Here is a 24792-nt window from a genome sequence, read left to right as displayed (position 1 = left end):
GATTGCTTTTGAGGAGGTCATATTCAGCACTTTAAAATTATTATTTTGGCCATGTTAATTGTTTTCCAGTTTTCTCAAATGACTTCTAGAAAAAGTCAAAGAAGACAAAGGCAATTTTTATATGGGGGGAGGAGGAGCTGATGGCCTTTACTGCCAATCTTCCAGTCATTTGCCAAGACTGTGAAAGGCCTACCTTCGTTCATATTTATATCTTCACTTTATCAGTGGTCTGTACAGAGTAAAAAAAAAAAAGAAATCTAGAAAACTCCTAATAAACAATTTACTGAGAAGAGTTTGACCAGCTTTAGGAAGTAATTCAACTGAATTAAATTAAATTACTGGTGGTGCATGAAATTAACCATATTTTAAATGGAATTAGGAGCTAGTTCAAAAGAAAGTACACAAGACTATAATAAAGGAAAGAATGCAGGAAGAGAAAGAGAAGATTAAAAGGGTAACATTTCCTGCTATACTGCACCTGTATGCAGTTCACGTTTAATAAAACGCTGCAATTATCCTATTAGCAATCAGTCACAAAGAAGCTCTTGGAGGAAAATACAGGAGCTTTTTGACCTAGTCCCTAGAAAGCATTCAGTCTGTGACACCCAGGGCCCACCTCTGTCTCCCCTAACCATCTTCCAGTCCTTTCCAGCACCAGGGACACTGCCGTGGGTGTATCAGGATTGGGAAGAATAATTCGACTTTGGTTAAGAAATCGGACGATGCCTTGGGGGGAGTCACTTTTAGCAATGGTGACCTGGCTCACTAGGTGGAGCCCAAGGACTGCTCCGCCAGTGGCTCCTGTCAGCTGGATTTCAAATTGCTCTGCAAATTCACTGCGTGGAAAAAGAAAAAGAGATTCTGAGATATCCGAGAAAAAAAATAATTAAAACTATAGTTAGTAATTCAATCATGCATCCAACTGGATCAGTTTAAAGGTATACAGAAATCATCTCTGTAAGCCTGCAGTCGAAGATTCCACCCATTTGCATAGAATGGTGATATCAGAAATAAAAATAATGTTCTAGTTTCTAGACGTGTTAAATTTAAAAAAACCCGGCAAAATATTTTATTATTCACAGCAGTACAAGTAACACCCAAAATTTCTGACAATCTAAATAAAAAAATATATTTGTTTGCATAAAATTTAACAGGAATTATGAAACTCTAACAACAGCTTTTTTTTTCTCCCTTTAAATTTAGGTGATTTTTCAGCACTGCAGAAATTTGTTTTTCAGTTCCAATTCTACACACAGGAATACTTCACATGTTAAAAAAGGATTCCTCAGAAGTAAATTAGTGAATAAATTACTGGAAAATTAATTACCTTTCTTCATCATCTATAATAGAGATATAAATAAAAGTCTGGTTCTGGCCATGATAAAAAATGACAGAAGTATTATGGATGGCATAGTCAACACCATTGGGAAGTGCAGAAATACTTCGAGAAAGAAAATCAGCTGTTACATAGCCATAAGTTCCATGCTTTCTCACAACAGGAATCATGATTAATCCAGCATCCTCTTCCACTGCAAGAATAATTGAGAAAAAGTTATTTTGTTTCAAAATTTATGCCATAGCCACAGACTTATCTTCTAAATCACAGTGAAAACTTAAGGTAAATTTACCCTGTAGAAGGATATACTGTGGATCAAATTCTATGATGCCTTCTGCATTATCACTTTTTGCTATAGTGACTCGTACTGTGGAGATATTTCCTATTACCGGAGGCTGATCCATCTGTAGACCATTTTCTTTTATGGTAAAATCAAATCCACTTGCAAGAACATAAAAAACAAAATTACATTAAAAATTCTTGTGACAGCATTAAAAAGCAGGTATGACAATTTGTCAATTACCACAAATACTTTTATTTTCTGACAGTTATCACTGAAGACTTTTTGTCACACTATTTCAAATTATTATATATGCAAAAATAGTAGTTTATTCACAGAAATGCGTATCTTTCTTTTTTTGTTTCTCAATTTATCTTCTTATTTGAATTTCATGCAACTTGACAACTTGTACGTAATGTATGGATTTTTAGCTTTAATACATCTTAATCAGCAAAATCTTCATACTAATGTTAAAAGAATTGGGTTCCCCATACATCCAATTTCTATTATGCTTACCATTATAGCTGTCTTATGAAATTTTACAGTAAAACAGCTGAAATCCAGTGGTGACTTTATGCAGGTATATCAGATTCCAAATATAGTTTGTTTTTCTGCTTGTAATCAATCAACTGGGAATTTTATCTTTACCTTCCTTGGAGTTCCACTTTGGTAATCATCACTGAAAAGTCCTCAGGACCTTCAGGAAAGTCATCATCATGAATTTCAACCAAAATAATTTTACTCTCCTCATGTGGTTCAAACAACAATTCCCTTACTGTGGGAGTAAAATCAACTCCCTCCTCTGCAGTTCCATTTATTATCTGAAAGCAAAGACGCACTTTGCCATAGGATCCCCTGGAACGCACAATAGTGATGTTAACCTGAGGAAAAGAGGACATTTTCTTTAAAAAATGGCTTTGTTTTTCCGTTACAGCTGCCTTTAGGAGACTGTTCTAAAGGCTTCTTTTCAATGGCTCTGTCAGGTAACAACGATTTGCTTTCGTAAGTACAGAGTACACGTAACTTAGCAGATAGCCTTCTTTCTCAGAGTATTAAAAAGCTCCAAAAGTCTCAGACAGCCATTCTGGAGACTGTGCTATGATAAATGTAGAATCAATCTTTATTTTTTTTCTAAAGTTAAGCATAAATCTAGCAACAATATTGATACCTATCAATATTTTACACGAGAAGGAATTTTAATCTAATACCCATTTTTCTTCTTCTGTTGTTTGCAATAGTTCCCGTGAAAATGTAAACTCTCCATATGGAAAATCACTGGCGGCCATGGTAATATTTGCTGTGCTGCTAGATTCATTTATGAGTCCTCCATCACTGATTCCAGTTAGTTTAAACTGGTAGTAATGCTTCTCCTCAGGACGGTTGTCATCTACAGCCTAGGGAGAAGAACCAATGAAATCTAAAGAGATTTAAGCCATTTCCAGGGAGAGAAGTATAACTAATTTCTAACCAAGGTGCTAACGAAATAAAAGGAAGTACTTGAAATAGCTACTGGTGTAAAATCTCTCATATACCTGTATTAGAACAACTGCTGCAGACTGCCTGTCTCGCATTGTCAAGGTCCCCGATGTCTCAATAAATTCTGTGTGATGAGGAGGTGTTATATTCCAATATATTATGATCTCACCAAAAATCCCTGGGCCACGTATCAGGCTGCAAGTAAGAATACAAAGACAGATTTTATTTTCTACCTTTAATATTTAATATCCAATCCAGAGACAGACAGTATATCACATTGTTATGCATGAAAGAAATGTTATCAGCACTGTGAAGCTTGAGTTTTAATGTACTAAGTCACTGTTAAGATCTTTACAATTGCCTCTTCAGAGCAATAAAATTTTTGCAGTTCTGTTTTATTTCCCTGTGTTGGAGGCATCTGGAGCTGTATTTTTACGAAGAGGTCTTTAAAGTTTCTTTGCACTTACAGCCCAAAGGAGAGGGCTGAAAACTGAGCTGTCTTGGTTCTCTTCTGCTTTTCCAGAGATAGATATGCAAAACAGAAGAGAAATGGGACTTAAGGGTAATGCCCAGAGGCAATTTGGTTTTTAAGGCAGAAGGACACTAGAATACTGCTATGAGATCGCTTGAGAAATGTTCTGTCTGTCACTTGTCTAAAAACCTAGAGCCTAATCCTACTCATGACATCTGTCTTGGTGAACTAACTCATGGCAAAAAATTGTGTACACTTAATATGATCTACTACATGATCTACAACTACTACTGCACAAAGCATCATTTATCTTTTGGGCTTCTCAGGGTAGCATGAGAAGCTGTTCTGTTGCTTATATTTGCTTGTTCACCAAGGGAAGGTGTTGTAATCCTTTTTTCCAATACTCTTAGAAGGTATGCTAACATCTTCATTTCTTCATCCTGTTTTCAGCTGACTGAATGCAGTGAAATAATTGCACCTTGTTTCAACTAAAAACCCAGTTCCCACTTCGGTTATGCTATCCATCATAGCGATATACTGAAATACAGTTCAGGCACCAATCCTGAAACTGAACTGAATCCTGAAAAGCACAAAGCATCTTCAAATGTCATTGATTCCCTTTCCCCCTTCCTTTGATTAGAATCCTCTTCCTTTAATGCATCAATGTTGTAAATAACTTGAAGACACACAGGAATATTTGGAGCTCCCCAGGAACACTGAAAAGACACATAGTGTATTCTGCCCTTCTTGAAAAACAAGCATCTAATTTTAAAAATAGTTATGATTTTAGAAGTGATAACGAAATCCAGCACTCAGGAAATTATTGCCAAATGTGGAGTCTCTTACTCTTGGAACTGAGCTGTTGTCCTTCCTTTGGAAAAATGAGTGATGTACCCACCTAATAAGAGCAGTTCCATTATAATTTCCTGAAGGTTCTCCAATCAGAACATGCTTGGATGAATGGGCTACCCCAACCACCCCAGAAGCTCCTTCATCGCCCACAATAATGATGGTTGCAGCACCTATGAAGAGAATAAAGCTTTTCATGGTAAATGAAAACAAACTAATGAGCTACCTTTCGTAAATTTTGCGACATGAGTGGTTAAGTACCAGCTTCCCAGAGAGCCCATGGAATCCCCATCCTTGGAGATATTCAGAATTTGAGTGGACAAGGCATTCAGCAACCTGATCTAATTGTGAAGTCTCCTGTTCCTTGAGCAGGGTTTTCAACTAGATGACCCCCCTGGATGGTCCTTTACAAATAAAATTATTCTATGATTCTTACACATCTGAAGTTGGTTTTGGTTTTTGCTTCTTTCCATTAAAGAATTCTTTACAGACAATGTTAACTATCTGAACACAAAAGTCTACACCAACAATTGACCTAGAATGAAAAATTATGATCTAAAATTCTCTTTGATTTCTTCAGACAAGGAACAATTTTGGGAAAAAGACTGACAGTCAAAACTGCTACCAACTAGCTGCACACAAAATATATAAGCACTGCAGACTAAAATAATATGAACAGACTTACTAGAATCCTCATATGAATTGTCTCAAAATAGAATGTAATGAATTAATTCTTTACCATTTACAGGGGATATCTCTGCATCACCAGTAGAGACTAGCTGAATGGTAAATGTCTCATTCCCCTCCAGCAGACCATCTTGTACCGCATGTAGAACAACCAGCTTCCGGGATTCAGTCTGCATCATGTAAAGACCAGAAGACAGACATATATATATAAAGTGAAACTAAAAAATTATAGTATTATAAAAAAGGTTTTTTTCCTTAACAAATCAAGTGTTAAGCATGCATATGCTTGATATATTCTGTAATATTTGTTAAATATGACATTTCTGATCTGGCTGAAATGTTTTCTCATAGATTAATAAATAGTAAAACTTGTCTCTCAAACATTGTGTGCCACCCCAAAAATACCCTGGCTATTTTCAACTGAATAACAATTGAAATTACTGTGAAATTGTATTCACATAAAAGTTTTCAACGTAGAGGAAACTTTCTACACAAAATCTTTTCCATCAGAAAGTGCATATTCAATAGAATACATACATTCTAAGGACTAAGATTATTAAGATTAGATTCATTAGGTCATAGCAAATTCCTGCGTAATCCACAATTTTGTCAGTGGGCAGTAGCAAATGCTTAAAATAAGAATGTAGGAAAAAAGTAGGTACAGATTGTATAACTTTAGTAGACCATACATACATACTTGTATTCTTACATGTATGCATATATAAGAACTTCAGGAAGAAAAAACAATGTCCAGGCCTATCAGTAGAGAAAGGATAGCAAAATGATAGCAAAACTTTGCCACATACTGGTGGTCTTACCAAAAAAAGCTATCTTCCAGATGATTAAAAGTAAAAGAAACAACTGGTACGCCTATTTATTTAATGCAAAATAGGCTTGTACAGACAGAACAGATTATGCTTTATGTTAAAACACTTCTCTTCATTAAATATTTCAAGTAGACTGTAAAAGATCAATGTTAAGGTATCAACAATAGCTTGACAATATCCAATATTTCGGCTCCTACTTCAGAGTTTTAACCTGCCATGAAACACAAATCAAATAACACCGTTCAGTTTGAAAGTCACTAGGGTGTTTTATTATTTATTTTTTAAAATCTGCAAATTATGAGCTTTCATTTATCCTTCTCACCCTTTCAATATCAAATCTCTCTTTGAGTTGTCTGATAATGCAATGGAATAAATTTTTCTATAATCATTCCTCACATTCAGTACATTTTTGTTCCTCTTTCTTAATTGTAAAAACAATTCAGATTTAAAGAGCCTGTCTTCCTGATGATTACATTATGCTGCCTTAAAAAGAGCATGGCAGCTTTCCTTTTCTGTTTGAAAAAACACTGCATACTGCTAACCCCACCAGTTCAAACTGGCTTTTTTCTAGTGTTATAGTACTTAGTAACCCCCTACTTCTATAAACATGTAACAACAATCATGCAAACATACATAAGAAAAAGAAAGTATTTATAAATCTAATAGTAAATAATTTATTGCAATATCAGAAATACCTCATTGAAGTGAAGGGTACCATTCAGAGGGGTCAGATCATATCTGGCTGCTTCCTCAAGAATCCATAACACTTTAACTGCTCCTTGTCCTCCCTGACTTCGACTTACAGTGAGCAATACAACTGCAGCAGAGTCATCAGGTGTCTGAGGTTCCTTCACTGTTACCTGATGAAGAAAGAGGAGGAGAAAGTAGGAGAGGCTGTAGCAAAAGCCGTCGGTACTGACTTGAGATAAACAACAAAAAACATTATCAATGACAATGTAAAATATGGACAAGAGTGAAAATCAACAGGAAGATAATAGACGTTAAGGAATGTGTGGAATTCTGCTAGCAAAGATCAGTCACTCATGTTATTTCTGAATGCCCTATGATTCAAAACAATTACAGACAATGAGTCACATTTGCGGGCACAGCACCAGCAAAATGGAGAGCAGAAGAATCATTCACTGACAAGAACTAAGAGGAGATACTTTTCTTAATTTCTTTCCAAATTTTACTTTCAGTAATACAGATTACTACAAAACCATTTTAATATTCAACAGACCACCAAAAATCCTACCTGGGATGTCCTGAATTGTTAGTATACTGAATGAAATTGATTCAGTCATGCAGAAATCTGCATCTGTGCAGCAGCACGTTCATCGTTATTATGATGCTACACAGCTAGATGAAGGCAAGCACAAATATGCCTTTCAATGAAGTCATGTCTTCCACTGCAATGAAGGCTTACCAAAATCGGCTATGTATCAGTGACACAAACCCACTATCCAGCTTTAGCAGAAAAGACTGCAATCCAAATCAAACTCACATTTTTTTCTTCAAATCCAAATACTCCAACAGGGGAGTCATTTGGTGGAATAGCGACAGTTACCAGGGTGTCATCCCCAAGTCTTGCACCACCCGTCACCCTCACCAGGGCAATCTTGAATATCTCAAGGAATTCAACTTCACTGTCATCTATGACTGTAATTTCTATTTCTCCTGTAGCCTGCAGAAATTGTTAAAAAAAAAAGAGCAAAAAATTTCAATTATAATATTCTGTGAATTGTTTGAAGAAATCTGAAATTTAAAACTGGTAAATTTTGTCTCATAATAGATAAACACACATTGTTCAGTTGTGCTTATTTCTTATTGTACTTGTATATTTCTAATACAATAACAAAATTTCCAAGAGTGGCTTTTAAGTCCATCAACATAAATCTTGTATGTTAAACTCAGCAGACTGCTCTGCTTTGGTACGCAGTAGAAAGTGCAGGTAGACAAAATTGTACTTAAGCCAAAATTCTGCTCACAAAGTATATCCTTCTACTTGCCAAAGACCAGTTCTGTTCACTTAAAATCAAAACCCCTTGTGTACACTAAGTATTGTGGGGGGAGCATGAAATGTAAAACTGTATGTAGAACACAGCTAAGAAAACATACAGGCTTATTCTGAGAATTTATAGAGAAGACAGGTTATGTTACAAGTTTTCAGTGTAACAGGCTTTATTATTAGAAATTATGTCTTCGCTTGTGGAGGTACCAAAGGCATGCAACCCTATTTGGTCAATGCTTATGAACATTCTGCTTTTCCATGGTAAAGAACTGAAGTCAGAAGAACCATTCACATACATAAGGCCATAAATAACATGTTTTCAATGAAAAGATGAAAATTCTGCTGGAAGAAAACATGAGAAACTCTTAAGTTGGTAACCCGGAGACAGTTAAGTTTTCAGCAAGTGCATACCTGCCCATCTGCAAATGTAAGGTTTCCAGATGATGGTGTGAAGTCTTCAAAGCCAGCAGTTGAATGAATGGCTTCCCAATACAGAGTTGCTGACCCAAACCTCCCAGCCTGTCGAACAACTGGAAGTTTCAGTATGTTCTGTGGTGGTGGTACCTCATAACCAGCAACAGCTCCAGTTATATCCTGTAAATTCAACAACAAACTGCTGAGTGTCACAGCAACCTTTTTTTTTTTTTTTTTGCATATTGACTTGCAGGTAAAAAAAAATGAAGAAATACATAATCACTTGTAAATTGGTCTGAATTTAGCATTGACCTTGCTCTGAGCAAAAGTCTGGCTTAGACGACCTCCTGAAGTCCCTTTCAGAATATCCTATGACACCAGTTTTAGCACTTCCAGCTCCCTGATAAACTTCATATATTAATTGTGAAGAACCTTTTAAGAAGGAATTGTTTGTCTGGTATCTGGCATTTTTATCCAGAACCATTTAGTCTCATAAAGCCTGTTAGAACACTACCAAAACCAGTCTGAAAACACAGACTCTCCTGATGGAATGCTACTTTAAATATTTTTCATTCAGACTTACCCTTGTAACATTGAAACCAATTACTCCTCTAGCATCATCATTTTCTTCAATTGTGATTTCAGCGATTTCTAACCCAAGCCTCTTCACACTTGGCTGACCTCCAGTGGGCGAATCGACCAGTTGCACATCAGTAATATTGATTATAAATCCTTCCTGCAATTCTGGAACATTGTCCTGCAAAAATATTTTTAAATGCCACTTTTTTAATTAAACACTGTAAGTTATAATACATGCAGGAAGCTGACTACTTGTAGGTTGCTTACTGTTCAAAAATTCTCAGCACTTGGGACCATATAACCAATCCCTTGCTTCACACCATATGAAAGGGGAAAAGACTACCTTCGCTGAGCTTTAGAAACTGAAGTTGGCAGTCAGATTCCAGATCTGTAAGAATGGTGGAAAGCATTGCTGGCTGTCACTTGTTTCTCCTATCTATAAGAAAGGTGGCTAGATTTCAGAAACTAAGACAGAACTTGGAAAGCAATACCTCCATTCTGAATACATTTAAAGAATATACATATTTTTGGTGAAAAATTAACATTTCCTGAACTACAGAACAAATCTATTAAGAGGCATGTAAAGTAAAATAAATCCTCTGTAAAAACCTGCAACAAGTTGAAAAACCAGGAAGCATCTAGACATTTATTATTTTTTCCTTTGTCATTATTATATGTTAATTTTGGGACTACAGCAAAACAAAGAATTTGATTCATTCTCAGCAATGAGTACTTGAATTATTTTGAAAGACTTGGCTGCAATTCTTACCTATATACGACCACCTGATGAGGCAAGAATCCCACCTTAACCTTTTCTAGAATGCTAAATCCTACTTCTGGTATAGAAACAGTACCATTTTCCCTTTCCTTAAAAGACATTATTAGCTAAAGTTGTTGTTAGACTACTCACAGGCAAAATAGTGATTACAACAGAAGTTATTGTTGTGTTCTCTGCCATAACGATTGTCTTTTTTTCCAGTATATAATCCTCATTCTCTGTTGCTTGGTTGGAGAGGGGGAGCTCAAAGTTAGGTGCGGTGCTCAGCTGAACTGCAATCTCTCCAACAAACCCTTGTTCTCGAACGATTTGTAAAGTAAGAGCAGTTGAATTCACTCGCCCTATAACAAGGTGGGGGGAAAAATCCAGACATGATTGTTTTAACCCTTGCCCTGCTTGATTTTCAGCTCACCTAATTGTACTGGAGCTGCTTGCTAGAGCCCACTTCAATTCTGCTTAGCAACACAACAATACTTGGATAATTCAATGACTCGGAAATATGAGCACATACAAGTGGTGTGAACACACACAACACACAGTGTGTACATCTGGAAAGCATTTTAAAACTACATCTAGAGGAATAATAAAATACAGAACATCTACAGTTTCAAATGCTCGCTACACAAACTGTTACTTCAACATTGCCGTTTTTATTCAGTTTTCCTTCAAAACTCCCATCTCACTATTTTGCCTGGCCTTTACATGCCTAGGAGATCACTATTGATTCTAGTACAGAAAGCAGCATTGGAAGCAGTCACTCTGGAAATTTTACATTTCCTCAATACAAATGAGTAAAGAAAATGAGATACACTTGTATCAGTCAGGGTCAGATCCTTTTTGGGAAAGCAGATTTGCAATTTTTTCCAATAAGCCACCAAACACAGCATTTGGCTAAAAGTGCTGGGTTTATGACTGCAGAAATAGAAACAGATAAAAAGCAACAGGCTTTGTACTTCAGACTAGTTTCTATTACTTGTATTAAATAGATACTATTTCACAGTTAGCAACTGTATATAATTCATTAAAAATACAACATTTAAAGATTGGAAAAGAAACTGTGCAACAAATGAAACCTAAGAAAATGCCTTGATTCCTAACTTAAAAGTACAAACTTTTATAATGTGTGTGTGTGTGTGCAGGTAAGGAACCAACAGAATCCCTTCACAATACTTTCAGGTGCTAAAACAGGGGCAACACGAATTCAATTTAAAATAGAACAGGTGAGGAGGTTTTAGCTGCAATAATATTCTGATGGGAAATGTATTTTTCATAAATCGTATTTGTTAATATGGACAGAATATTAGATTGCCAGGAAATTTCAGTTGGGCTTTTGAAGTATGAATAGCCCATCAGACAGCTGCTGGAAAACCACCAGGCTGTAGAGAATGCCAGAGCAATCATCTGGCTAGCTCCCTGGGCCAGCACGGAGGGCAGGACCGGAGCATCGCAGCAGTCCTCCTCTGGCCAACTGCCTGGCAGATGCTTTGCCATTTCACCTGGTGCTTGGAAGGAAAACTGACATAACCCAATCAAACATGCAGCTGGCAAGCAGAAAAACCCCAGTTCCGTTTTCTTGAAATGCAATTCACTCTTGCTCTGCTTCCTTCCTTCCCCTATCCCACAGAATAAAAAGCTTCCCTTTTTGACCCAATTCATGAGGGAAGTCTTTCTATGTAAATTAATTTAAACTATATATTAATCCCTTTAAATGGGCAGGTTCGGCTTTTTATCTAAATAGAAGTATTTTACGTATTAGTGATTTGCAACACGAGATGCCAGGATTTTAGTAACTTACCCCCTAAACAAAAAGGACTGGATAATGTTGATACATGCAATGTGAAATACAGCATAAAAAGTATGTAATGAAATAGCATAGTTACATACTTTAAAGGATATTTCTGCTACAAATTTTTAATAGAAAAATGCATATATATATATAAATAAAATATATATATGACATATTTTTTATATATATATATATAACCAGTGTTACAGCTTCAACAATGCTGACTTTGAAAAAACATATATTTTTTCCTAAGAATCAAGAAACAGGCTTACCTTCTGGCTCTAGGACTTTAACAAAGAGGGAGTCCATATGCCACCCAATCACACCGTATGGAGAGTCACTGGGTAAAATGGTAAGTACAGCTCTTGCCCTTTTGGGATCGATGACAGCTCCTTTTGTGGTATCCTGAACACCCACAGTGGTAACACCAGTGAGTGTGATTTCCACAGTCTCTGAAAGCTCTGCAACACTGTCCGCGAGAATTGTCAGTGTGATTGTGGACAGGGCCTGACCTTCTGAAAATGTAATCTAAAGTTTTAGAGGGAGTGGAAAAAAAAGTCAAACTTCTTATCAATGCTGTTATACCAACTGTCTTATTCTGTAAAACTCTATCAATTAAAAAAATATATATATATACACACATATATATACACGTATATATAAAATAGAATCATAGAATCATAGAATCGTAGAATCATAGAATACCAGGTTGGAAGGGACCTCAAGGTTCATCTGGTCCAACCTTTCTTGGCAAAAGCATGGTCTAGACAAGACGGCCCAGCACCCTGTCTGGCCGGATCTTAAAAATGTCCCATGTTGGGGAATCCACCACTTCCCTGGGGAGATTATTCCAATGGCTGATTGTTCTCACTGTGAAAAATTTTCCTCTTGTGCCCAATTGGAATCTCCCCAGGATTAGCTTGTACCCATTACCCCTCGTCTTTTCCATGTGACTTCTTGTAAAAAGAGAGTCTCCATCTTCTTTGTAGCCACCTCTAAATACTGGAACATGGTGATAAGGTCTCCCCTAAGCCTTCTTTTCCCAAGGCTGAACAAACCCAGTTCTCCCAGCCTTTCCACATATGGCAGGCTTCCCAGTCCTTTGATCATCTTTGTGGCCCTTCTCTGGACCCTCTCCATCCTGTCCACTTCTTTTTTGCGTAGCAGGGATCAAAACAGAACACAATATTCCAAGTGTGGCCTGACAAGTGCTGAGTAGAGTGGGATAATGACTTCTTTATCTCTGCTGGTGATGCCCTTGTTGATGCACCCAGCATCCTGTTGGCTTTCTTTGCCACAGCAGCACACTGTTCACTCATCTTGAGCTTGTTGTTCACCAGGACCCCCAGGTCCCTTTCCACAGAGCTGCTCCCCAGCCGAGTGGATCCCAGCCTGTGCTGCACTCCTGGACTGGGTTTTCCCACGTGCAAGACCCTACACTTGTCCTTGTTGAACTTCAACTTGTTAGCCCACTCTTCCAGCCTATCCAGGTATTCCTGCAGGGTGGCTCTCCCTTCTGAAGTGTCCACTTCCCCACTCAGTTTGGTATCATCAGGAAACTTCATCAGGGTACACTTGATCCCATCATCCAGATCACTTATGAAGATACTAAACAGCGTTGCACCCAGTATCGATCCCTGGGGGACCCAACTTGTGACAGGTTGCCAGTTTGAAAATGAGCTATTTACCACCACCCTCGGGGTGCGACCTGTCAGCCAGTTCCCCACCCATCACACAGACCACTTGTCTAGACCATAACGCATCCATTTCTCTAGGAGGAAGCTGTGGGAAAACATATTGAAAGCCTTGGAGAAATCCAAGTAGACAATGTCCACCACTCGCCCCACATCAACCACACAGGTTACTTTGTCGTAAAAGGCAATCAGGTTTGTCAAGCATGATTTGCCCTTGGTGTCCCAATCACTTGCTTCATTTGATTTGTGATAGCCCCCAGCAGGATTCGTTCCATAACTTTCCCAGGGACTGAAGGAAGACTGATGGGCCTATAATTTCCTGGATCCTCCTTTAAGCCCTACTTGTAGATGGGGGTGACATTAGCCTTCTTCCAGTCTTCTTGGACATCCCCCGATCTCCATGACTTCTCAAAGATTATGGAAAGTGGCTTCATAATGACGTCAGCCAGCTCTCTCAACACCCTCGGGCGGATAATGTCAGGGCCCATCGATTTGTAGGGGTCAAGCTCCTATAATAGTTCACATACCAACTCTTCCTTCACTGACGGTGGGTCTGTTTTTGCATCAAGCTGGATTTTTGTTCCCAAAGCCTGGGGCACAACAGTGCTGGTAAAAAGAGAGGTGAAGAAAGTGTTGAGAACATCTGTCTTTTCAGCGTTGTTGGTGACTAATTCACCTCTCCTGTTTAACAGTGGGCCAATATTTTCCTTCTGTTTCTGCTTGTTGTTTACGTACCTGAAGAACCCTTTCTTGTGGTTTTTGGCATCTCTGGCCAATTTCAATTCAAGCTGAGCTTTTTGCTTTTCTAACTGCATCTCTGCACACCCTGGCAATGCCCTTGTAGTTCTCAATGGGTATTCGTTCACTTTTCCATCTCTGGTACAGCGTAAAAAATCTCTTGGTTTTGAGCAGACTCAGAAGCTTGCAGCTAAGCCAACGGGGTCTCTTGCTCTGCCTACTTCCCTTACCTTTAAAGGGGAGGAACTGTTTTTGTGCTTCCAGGAAAGTGTTGTTGAAAAACTCCCAGCACTCGCTAGCTCCTTTATCCTCCATGGAAGCTTCCCAGGGAACCCCTCCTAACTGAGCTCTGAGCAAGCTGAAGTTTGCTTTTCTAAAATCTAAAACCTTTGTCTTGGTACTAACCTTCAGCGTGCTCAGCAGGATCCCAAACTCCACCATACTGTGATCACTGCAGCTATCACTAACCGAGATACATATTACAAAGCAGGTTTTCTTGTTTTGTGAGTAGCAAGTCCAGCAGTACCTCACTCCTGGTTGGCACATCTAACATGTGGAACATGTCTAAGATGAGGAAGCAGTCCTCTACGCATTCCAGGAACTTGATGGATGACATGTGAGCTGCTGTATTGTTCTTCCAACAAATGTCTGGGTGGTTGAAGTCACCCATAAGGACCAGGTTCTGTTGACCCGAAGCTTGCTTAAGTGACCCAAATATTGCTTTGTTGGCCTTATCATCTTGGTTTGGAGGTCATTAGCAGATGCCTACTGTAAGATTCCCCTTGGAGACGACCCCTCTGATCTTGACCCAGAAGCATTCGATAGGGCTTCCAGAATTCCCCTAGATGACTTCTATGCATTCAAGGTTCTCCTTAACATAGAGTGCAAGTCCTCCTCCTCTTCTTCCCCGCCTGTCTTTATGAAACACCTTATAGCCATCCACCGCCATCCTCCACTCATGTCAGTTGTCCCACCATGTTTCAGTTATTCCTATGATATCATAACTTTCTGACTGGCCACGGAGCTCCAGTTCCTCCTGTTTGTTCCCCAGGCTGCGTATATATATAAAAGAAGTGTATGGAAAAAAATATGAGACCTAGAAAGACAAGTGACACTTGTCACTTTCAAAGAAACACTTTGAAGAAAATGCAACTTGGTAAAATAATTTGAAGCACAGGTCACAAAGCAAGAAATAAATTCTCAATCAGAAGCATAACGATCAGAGAGACCAAATTCCCAGTTGAAGATGATTCTATGATTCTATGAAAATGAGTTTGGTATAATCAAGCTACCTATAGCTGTCTGCTTCATAAACAGGCATTCAACCTGAGACCTCTTTCTGACAACTACACTCCAAGTTCAGAAAACAGCTCAGTTGTTTCAAAGTGATCATATATCTTCATTATCACAGAATCACACAATGGTTGAGATTGGAAGGGACCTCTGGAGATCACCTAATCCAACTGCCCCTGCTAAGAACAGATTCAACCACAGCAGGACCATGTCCAGCCAGGTTTTGAATATCTCCAGGGACAGAGACGTCACAATCTCTCTGGGTAACCTGATCCAGTGTTTCACTATCCTTAAAGATTTTTCCTCATGTTTAAATGGAATTTCCTGTATTGTGCCCATTGCAGGCACAGGACATGACCGAGAAGTATCTGGTTCCGTCTTCTTTACTCTTGACCCCATGTATTTATACACAGTTGTAAGATCCTCTCTGAGCCTCCTCCCATGTGTCTGATGCTCCAATACGTTCATGATCTTCATGGCCCTCTGCTGGACTCATTCCGATATGCCCACGTCTCTCATTCTGGGGAGCGCAGAACTAGACCCAGCACTCCAGATATGTCTCACGAGTGCTGAGTGCAGGGGAGGGATCACCTCCCTCGACCTCCTGGCAATGCTCTGCCTCAGACCGCTATGCACACATAGCTGGCTCATGTTTGATTTACTGTCTATCATTATATACCTTTCAAATTATTCAAAATTACCTGTCTTCACTGAGGTTTCTTGCATAAAACACAAGTTTAACACCCTTTCAAAGATTAAAAAAGAGGAAGAATCAGTAAACTGTTGACAACTCAACATCCTTTTTTCTGCAGTGTACCAGGTCTGGCTGGGCTGGAGCTAACTTTCCCCACACCAGCCCGTATAGTGCTGTGCTTGCATTTGTGGCTGAAACGGTGTTGATAACACAGCAACATTTTGGCTATTGCCAAGCAGTGCTCTACAGCATCATAGGCTGGGGTTGGGCAAGAGGTTAGGAGGGGACACAGCTGGTATAGCTGACCCAAACTCACCTCAGGGATATTCCATACCACATAATATCACACTCAGCAATAAAAGCTGAGGGTAAGGAGGCAGGGAGAACACACATATAGATGACCATTTGTGGTGATGGCATTTGTCTTCCAAAGCAACTGCTACATGTACTGAGCATCTGCTTCCCAGGAAGTGGCTGGACATTTGTCTGCTGATGGGGAGTGCTGAACAAATTCCACTTTTTGCTTTGTTTCCATGCATGGCTTTTGCTTTTCTTATTAAACTGCCTTTATCTCAAGCTTTTTCACCTTATTTCCTCTCCTGTCCTGCTGAGGAGGGGAAGTAAAAGAGCAACTGGGTGGCGGTTTGGCAGCCAGCCAAGGTCAACCCACGACATATAAATATGTCAAAAGAATGATGAACATATAATATGTATCAAAATCACTGCTAATTAGAAGAATGTCTAGTCAACAGTTTTGTTGATTTTTTTTCAGATAAAATACTTGAGAAATACTTTATCTATCTATATTATTCTTATTTCTAAATTCAAAGAGCTGGTGACTTGATTAGGTCTTTCTCAACAAGGAAGACGTGTCTATAAACACTTAGGCTACACCTATGCTGAAGGATAAACAGAAATTTCCTGTGAACAACATTATACCTTTACTTTACCTTTCTGTCTCTTCCTACTTGCAAATGTGTGCAGGGAAATCATGTAGCATCCATCTGGAATGCTCAAGGAGTACTTTAATAATTTTAGTATGATTGGTTTGGTGTCCTTGATTTCCCCTCTGTTGATTTCTCTCTAAATTTTTAATTTTATGTCAGACCCATTATTTCCAGGTGTAAAGTTTATTTCTACAGTCTTTTGGCCCTTTCTTCCCTCAGCTGTGGCTTGTGCTACAGCTCTACAGCCTCCAAGCCCAGAGGGCTTTGTGTCTTCTACAGATGGCCACCAGGTGGAGGCCCTTGACTTAGAGAACCTGCTGTCTGTCGGTCCTAAGGAATACCACGAGCTTTGGCTAGCAGGAAACACTGGATTTTAACATGGCCAGAAATCTAAACAGTCTTAGAAACAGAGAAAACTGGGACTTGTGATACTCTCCTGGGCCACTGAAGCTCTCAGTTGTATTGACAAGGTCAGGATGAAGAGCAAACGCTCTCAGATTCCCACCTACGCAAATGATTTGACACAGTAGCTGGATCTCCCAGCAGGAAGAAAGGGAGATGGGAACAGGATACTACAGATACACATTTCTAGTGCCTGGGCAGCATTGCAGTATCTGGTTCTAGAAGACTGAGAGTGATGCTGTGGTAGTATGTGCCAGCCAGAAGTGCAAACTGCCAGAATCACAGGAAAGGACCAGGAAGCAGGAATTATCAGAAGAGCAGGGCAATCTAACATGTACTATCCTTCTCCCTCAGTACATCTGCACCTATTGTCTGAGACAATACAGTCAGTGCTTCCCTAATATCAATGATGTTATTACATACCATTCCTGAAGCTGGAAATACATCACTTATGCTCCCATTAGCGATCCACTCTACTGTAACTCGTCCATATGTTCCTATTAAACGTTCAATATTCAAGGTGATTAGGCTGTCCTGTTCCATTTCTTCAACTTGTTTAAATAAAGAACTCTGGAAAACATAAAGTAGCAGAACCATAACGTTATTTTCTTATAAGGAAAAGCTTCTTTAGGGATCTGGGTATTCAATGGGGGCCAGTGACACTGGGCATCAATAAGTTAATCTACTATTAAGTAGCTAAATACATATTCATTGATTAAATTTATATGTCCTAATTTTCAGCGGTACTCAATACTCCCAGGCTTCACGGACGTAAGAATTTAAAATGTCAGGCCTCTTTATCCTAAGGCAAAAAAACCAATGTTTTTTGTTTGGGTTTTTTGTTGGGGTTTTTTTTTAGTACAGTATTTTATGTCCAAATCGTATGAAGCAGATAACAAACAAGTGGACTTCAAGACAGACATATTTTTACTGCTGTTACTTTACTGTTATTCACCCTCCTCACACAAGTCCAGTGCAATGTTTCATTTCAGTAAGGACTCTTCTGTGTTTTATATCTTCAGCATGCATTTACTATATACCTGTTAGAGAACTTCTACAGTGTTTGATGATTTAAGAATTAACCACTCCAAATAATACCTTCAGTTTGACATTTTTTCCAAAGAAATTATTTTGTTCTGGCAGACTGGCTCATCTTGTGACATAACACAATTAGTACCTTTTTCAGGGCAAAGGATCTTCAGATTTGTTTACTTAATTCCCTTGATTAACTAACCAGTAGCAATTCTATGATGATTTCATATATGCCATCTGAAAACTGAATTTTTCGGTTGTTGCAAAACCAAGCTGATAAACTAATGTTTTAATTTAAATGTAAGTGGATTATAAAAACCTCACAATAGGGACAAACTGTGGAACTGATTTTCTATCACCTTGTGTTCTATATAATCACACAGCAATGCTAAATGGATGTTAAAAAGCTTCTAACTCAGGTTGCTGCAAGACTTCAGAAAAACAATCCTGTCACATGCTCTAGTTTACAGTTTTATTATATTTGTGTTCCATTATTCAGAAATTATATATACATATTTTAATGATTTACCTTAGAAGTTTTACCTGAGCAAATGCAATGACTCCATAGGCATTGTCATTGGAAGGAATAATTATATTAACAAAACCATGAACACCAATCTCTGCACCTCCCTTCGGGTTTTTCAACCACACTTTGAAACATTCTTCCTCCTCTGGGATGATGTCATCCAGGATATTGACTGCTATCACAGCTTCCATGTCCCCAGGCTCAAATATCAATTCACCTGAACTAGCATAAAAACACACACATCAAACAATTATAAACTGAGGATAGCTGATTAATGAACTTTGAAAGCACTGCTGTAAATTTAACGAGCATTTTTGGAGCTGGAATTATTGTTTATATTCCTGAGGAAGTAATTGAGGTTTAAAGGTTGTGGGTTTTGTGTTGGTTTGTTTTTTTTTTTTTTCTTAAATTACAATAGATCATAGAGCAACTGAAATTAATTATGAAAGTAATTTAATTTATCCTAAATAAAAGCTTTAAAAAAATCAAGTCATAACTGCAAGTCCTTTCTTGCCATGTTTTAAAGCCAGTTGTGAGACTGTTTGACTTCAGGTTATCTTAAACCTACTGTGAAAAATTCTCTTTAGTGTTAATAAACACACCACTTACAGGAGTATATAACGCTCTCCACTGTAACAAAAACAGTATCACAGAAAAAGAAATGCAAGAGCTGGGAGAAAGTTATATAAAACAAAGAAACCTACCTAGGTATAAAATCTGACTGGTTGGAGATAGTGGTCAGCTCATAAATCTGGGAGTTGGACTCCACAGTCAGAGCAATCAAGCTCTTGCTGGAGTTCAGAGACCTTGCAGTAGCAGAAGTGATATGATCCACATACGGGGCTTCCAGCATTACAGAGAACTGGTTCTCTTCCGAGTTCCAAGAATACAGTGCTGTTGTGTCCTTACCAGATAGGAAGATGTGAACTACATTGAGCAAGAGGGAGAAAAAAGAAATATTCAGTGATATATTTAAAAGTTCTCCTTGTAATGCCAGAAATGCCCTTGGTAGCACAATGATTATAGTAGCTTTTAAAGTCTGGTTAATACGGAAAAATGAGCACATATATTTCTGCAATTCCAGCGTTATAAACTAGGATTTGAACAAATATTGTCATTTGTCTTACCTAAACCTGAAGGAGGCATGAAAACATGGATGTTTCTTACAGCGCAGACTGGAAGAGACTGAAAGTGTCTAAAGGTAGACTGCCCTGTCTCCCAGATGAAAATTTCAGAAGAATTTCCAGATTCTACAAAGGAGCAAAGTGACAAAACTTCCATTATTTTGCTGCCTGTTAGTTAAATAGCACACTGGTGGCCATTCAAAAGGCACAGTCTGGCAGCTTTAATTACAAAGCAAGACAAATTATCATATTTTCCTTTTTACTTGGTGCATAACTCCATAGTATGACTGATCTCCCATGGGATGATTCATCCACTGACATAATTTAAGGGTTTTTCTGCACACATTCACATATAAGAACATTAAGATTGCCAGCAGACAACAGCCAATTGCAAAGAAACCTACAGACTGAAACATAAACTTTCCAATAGGCATAGGGATGCAGGCATAAAACAATGCCTAAAATATCACACTTGTAATAAAAAACAGATGTACTTTGCTGACCAATGATCTTTGCATATCACAAAGCTCAGAAAAGCTTAGAAAGGGTGCAATCTGCAGCTAGATGAATAATTATTTCCTATTGTTCTTGGGAAAATATTTCATTAGTTTCAGAAGTATTTGACAGTAAATGCATTGCTTTTATTTTCTGAGGGACACAACAGAGATTACTTTGATAAAATGCTTATCAGTGAATTGTCACTCCCCAGTAATACTTTAATCCCTGTCTAAACTCCTTTACCCCAAATGCCTTTGCTACCAAACCAGCCAGCATATACTTAGCAAACTCAGTGTTTGTCTTCTGCTAAATACCTTTTGCAATAATTAAATAGATATCAGATCCAGAAATCCAGGCCTCCATATGTTTTATTTCTTTTGCTGGTAATTGATGAAGATTCCTAAACTCATTATTCAGCCACTGGTACAAGAGCATGTTCTGGCTGGTATTTGACAAAGAAACTAATAGGTACATAATGCCTCCTCTAGGAAACAAGGCTATGTTCAGAGCTCTGTAAAGTGGAAGTTGATGATGCAGCACAAATATATCTTTATTCCACTGGAAAACCTGTGGAAATATGAAATAGTTTTTAATTATATATTCATAATTAGCACCAAGAGGAGAGAAATTAAGTGTCATGATGAAAAACTGTGAAGACTTATAGTGAACTGAATTCCTCATTTCTAAGGTGGACCCTACGTTAAGGTAGAAGCATGCTGGTAAGTAACTACCTTAATGCAAGCAGCTGTGCCTGTTCTTCAGATTAACAGGTTTATGGTCAAAAGCTATTTCTGTTCCTATAGGTGTTTAACATGCTAGATTTCAAAACAGAAATAACACTAGCAATAAAATCAAACCAAATGTAAATTACATGTTAATGTAATTTACATGTAATTTCATGTAAGTCTAGAATTTTCAAAAAGTCTAGAATTTTAAGTCTTATGAATCCATGATAGAAACATAAGTAATTTTTCAGAAATATATACTTATAGTTTTTTTATTATCCCTTCATATTTCAAACTCAAAACTAACCAAACTACCTGCACCAAAGCCAGGGAAGACAAGTGTATTCTAACCTGGATGGAACTGGAACTGGTTGTGTGACTCACAAAAATCAGATAGTCTTCTTCACCCACAGCAAAATGTTTCACATGTCTGGTATCCCGAATAGAGAGAGTCTGTATCTGTGAGGGAAATATGACAAAAATGGTGTTTAGAAGTCCAAGTGACAAATTTATACATATATACACATATCTTTTAAAATTGAAAAATACATATAAAACTATATAAAAATATATAAAATTACATATATGTAAAGTAATGGTTTTTTACTAGGAGAACCAGTTCTCCAAATTACATACATGTAATTTTACAATTTTAAAAATATGTCTATATATGTGGAGTTAATTTACAAAATTAATATAACTTATCATACATTTTTCAGAAAATGTTCTATGACTTGATTGCTCCACAATTTCTTTCCTCACTTCCCAGGACATTTTCTCCCACCCCCAAAATATAAATATAAAAACACAGTAGACAACCAGCTGTAAAAACTTACATCATCAAAGTCACGCAGAGTGTTAGGGCCCCAAACTAGCTGAGCACAGAGTGCTTTTTTCTAAAATGTGGCTGGACTGGAGGGTGTCCCGAGGTCCTTTCCAAATCCATTATTTTATGATTTCATAAGTAAAACAGATTTACCTTCAGTAGTCTGCGTCCAGGCATGAATGCATACACACTGTTGTTGGAAGCTCCCTGCTTGGCTCCTCCATGAGTAATCACAAGGTAGGGAGAGGCACGGATTTGGAAAGACACACAGCTTGTAGGATTCCACATACTGAAATTCTGAGAGAGGAATAAAAAAGTAAAACTGAGACTTAAATTCTTTATTAAGTAGCATGCTTTGTGTTTGCAAGCAAACATTTACCTCGATAGGAACAAAAATTCCTTTCCACTGGTAGACAGTAGAAAACGTAGCTGGAGGCATACGCAACAGAACACCATACACCATTTCTCCTGATGTAAAGAAACACCAGCCAGACGCTGACTCTTCCACAAAACTTTGCAAGACAGACAGGACACTGACACTACCCCCTGCAATATAGTAAAAGAAAACACTATTTGTTCTTGAGGTCTTTTTCAACACCATTTTCATGATTTACTTGCCAAAACCAGGCCTAGTATCAGAAACGTTGAAGTTGTCTCTAAATAGTTGGTATAAGTGTATGTAAGTGCACGGAACTGTGATAGTACTGAGGATGTAATGAAAGTTAAGCAATAAATGTATTCTTCATGTGTTACAATTGCATATGGAAGACGCATAGGCAATTTGAGTCTGATTCAGAATGATTCAGTTTGGAATTTAGCTAGTGAGAAAATTAGCTAGAAAGTAGTGAAAAAAGTGACAAAGAAACTACAAAATGTACATGTCTATCCTCCTTCTCCCCCTCATCACAACAAGCAGCCATGGCACTAAGATTCTTAAACTGCCTAAGCCGCTCAGCTGGCTTACAGAAGAAGGCCCTGCGTTGTCAGAACTAAACTCCAAGAGCTGAACTCCCAATCCCACACATAGGTTAGACGAGCGGCTGAGCCAGACAGGGAATTCAATCCATGTTCAAAATCAGGCAGTTCCTCTTTTGCCTTGTTAGTGTCAGTCTGGATTAGTGAGCAGCTGTACACATATCAGTACCGGAACAAAAAACGTTTAGCATGGAAATGGGAACAAGCGAGTGGAGAGGGAAGGATGGCTTCCTTCAATGGCAGTGATAACTTGGACCAGATTAAAGTGTTCATGAAATTACAGCCTGAGACTCCCATAAATGCATCTTAGTAGGCACACTGGGAGATATGATAGAAAACGTATGGCGGCATTTTTTCAGACTAAGGCTATGTCAGGTTTATATAATGTGTGTCTCGTACTGTGTTAGAAAAATCCAAAGTTACAAGTAGTAAAGAACAGATCTTATTAAACAAAAGTCTAGTGACAATAATGTTCATATAAGCAGCAGGAGAGCAATACAGATTATTGAAACTCTGGCAGAAGTGGCTGATGACAAGGTGACTTAAGCAGCTAAGCTCTTTTATCTAATGAATTTTGACATGCTCAGAAAAATATTAATTAATGTGATCAAGTCTGAATACATGAAATTACATTCCAAAGTTACATCTCCTGTATGTTTGGCTAGTCTCTTGCTATCTCCACTCTGACAAAAGCAGTGGACACTCTCGATAAAGTGAACGTACTGATGCCAAATGCAGTATCCGACAATGTCTCCCACTCAACACTCACAGACACGTTGAGCCCATTACTCCGTGAAACTTTCAAATAAACTGTAGTGTTGGCTTCTTCAGTTATGAGGAAATTCGTCCTAAATGTGAGAATTGTGAAAATAAAGGAAAAAAAGTATTATTTTTATAGTCTACGAATAAGTTTCTTACAGTACAATTACAGTGCAGAATATACAACAGAAATAAGAAAATATTAATAACTGGTTTTGCTATTTGATGGACTGATAACTACACTACTTAAGGTTGTCCAATGTTTCTTACCGCAAGACCTTGGCAAAATCATAGGAAATTCAACAAATTAAACCAGCCTGAAATTTAACATACCAGCTGTACATTTTAAGCTGAATGATTTTTGAAAATGTCGTTCCATATGGTTCATTTGCTTCTGAAAAACAGCCCTGAGTGAAAGTGTATTTTACACAAGCTTCAAAACAAAAATAAATTATAAAATATATGACTCCCTGGGCACTGATCTGAGGTTTGGAGCTCTTAACATGGGTTACTATTAGTGGAATATTTAGGGACTAAAGAAGTACTGTTTTATGAAAAAAATACATAGAGAAATTGGCACTTCTAATGATGTCCACTTTAAGTGTTTTTCTGTTCTTTTGTATAGCAGTAATAGTATTTGTCAGATAGTGTACTTTTCAAAATTATAGATGTTTTACAAATGGATTGCTGAATTTCTTTAAAGGGATTCATCAAAAAGCAAATTGTAGAGAGATACCATCTTTACTGAATATGAAAAATCTCCTTTTAACTGAATCAGCGTTTAGTACCTATTTGTAACTGGATAGATGCTGAAAAGCCCTAGTGGAGCCTGGTTCTGTAATACTGTAATCATAGTTTGCACTCTTGTGCCAAGTCTGGCTCCTCCAGTTGGATTGAACAGGGTGACAATAAAGTGCTCATCCATTTCTGGTTCTTCATCCAGTATTGCAGAAATATGCAGCGTCTGACAAGAAAACAAGCACAGAAAGTTGTTGAGACTTGACAGCTAATGATGACACAACCTTATCAGACCATGCTACTGTTTCTGTTCTTTCACTGTACGC

The 24792-nt window shown here is 38.0% G+C and overlaps 1 protein-coding gene across 1 annotated transcript in view; it reads right to left on the bottom strand.

Annotated features, from left to right (window-relative positions):
- Positions 1-24792, bottom strand: part of ADGRV1 (adhesion G protein-coupled receptor V1) — a 293978-nt gene that overhangs the window by 184975 nt on the left and 84211 nt on the right. The window contains exons 46-69 of the mRNA XM_075488638.1: positions 24517-24692; positions 23693-23817; positions 22374-22540; positions 22148-22291; positions 21520-21627; positions 20758-21010; positions 19949-20071; positions 19526-19748; positions 18839-19043; positions 17687-17833; positions 11768-12023; positions 9842-10050; positions 8936-9109; positions 8350-8532; positions 7432-7611; positions 6623-6787; positions 5153-5270; positions 4463-4586; positions 3149-3287; positions 2825-3010; positions 2265-2497; positions 1629-1777; positions 1328-1529; positions 617-836 (exon numbers count right to left, since the gene is read on the bottom strand). Coding sequence (XP_075344753.1) covers positions 617-836; positions 1328-1529; positions 1629-1777; positions 2265-2497; positions 2825-3010; positions 3149-3287; positions 4463-4586; positions 5153-5270; positions 6623-6787; positions 7432-7611; positions 8350-8532; positions 8936-9109; positions 9842-10050; positions 11768-12023; positions 17687-17833; positions 18839-19043; positions 19526-19748; positions 19949-20071; positions 20758-21010; positions 21520-21627; positions 22148-22291; positions 22374-22540; positions 23693-23817; positions 24517-24692 — 4209 coding nt within the window. The remainder of the gene's footprint in view (positions 1-616; positions 837-1327; positions 1530-1628; positions 1778-2264; positions 2498-2824; positions 3011-3148; positions 3288-4462; positions 4587-5152; positions 5271-6622; positions 6788-7431; positions 7612-8349; positions 8533-8935; positions 9110-9841; positions 10051-11767; positions 12024-17686; positions 17834-18838; positions 19044-19525; positions 19749-19948; positions 20072-20757; positions 21011-21519; positions 21628-22147; positions 22292-22373; positions 22541-23692; positions 23818-24516; positions 24693-24792) is intronic.

The sequence above is a fragment of the Mycteria americana genome, chromosome Z (assembly GCF_035582795.1).
Source record: "Mycteria americana isolate JAX WOST 10 ecotype Jacksonville Zoo and Gardens chromosome Z, USCA_MyAme_1.0, whole genome shotgun sequence".
Taxonomy (NCBI): Eukaryota; Metazoa; Chordata; class Aves; order Ciconiiformes; family Ciconiidae; genus Mycteria; species Mycteria americana.
The sequence above is the reverse complement of the archived record's forward strand: the minus strand, read 5'-3'. Positions and strand labels throughout refer to the sequence as shown.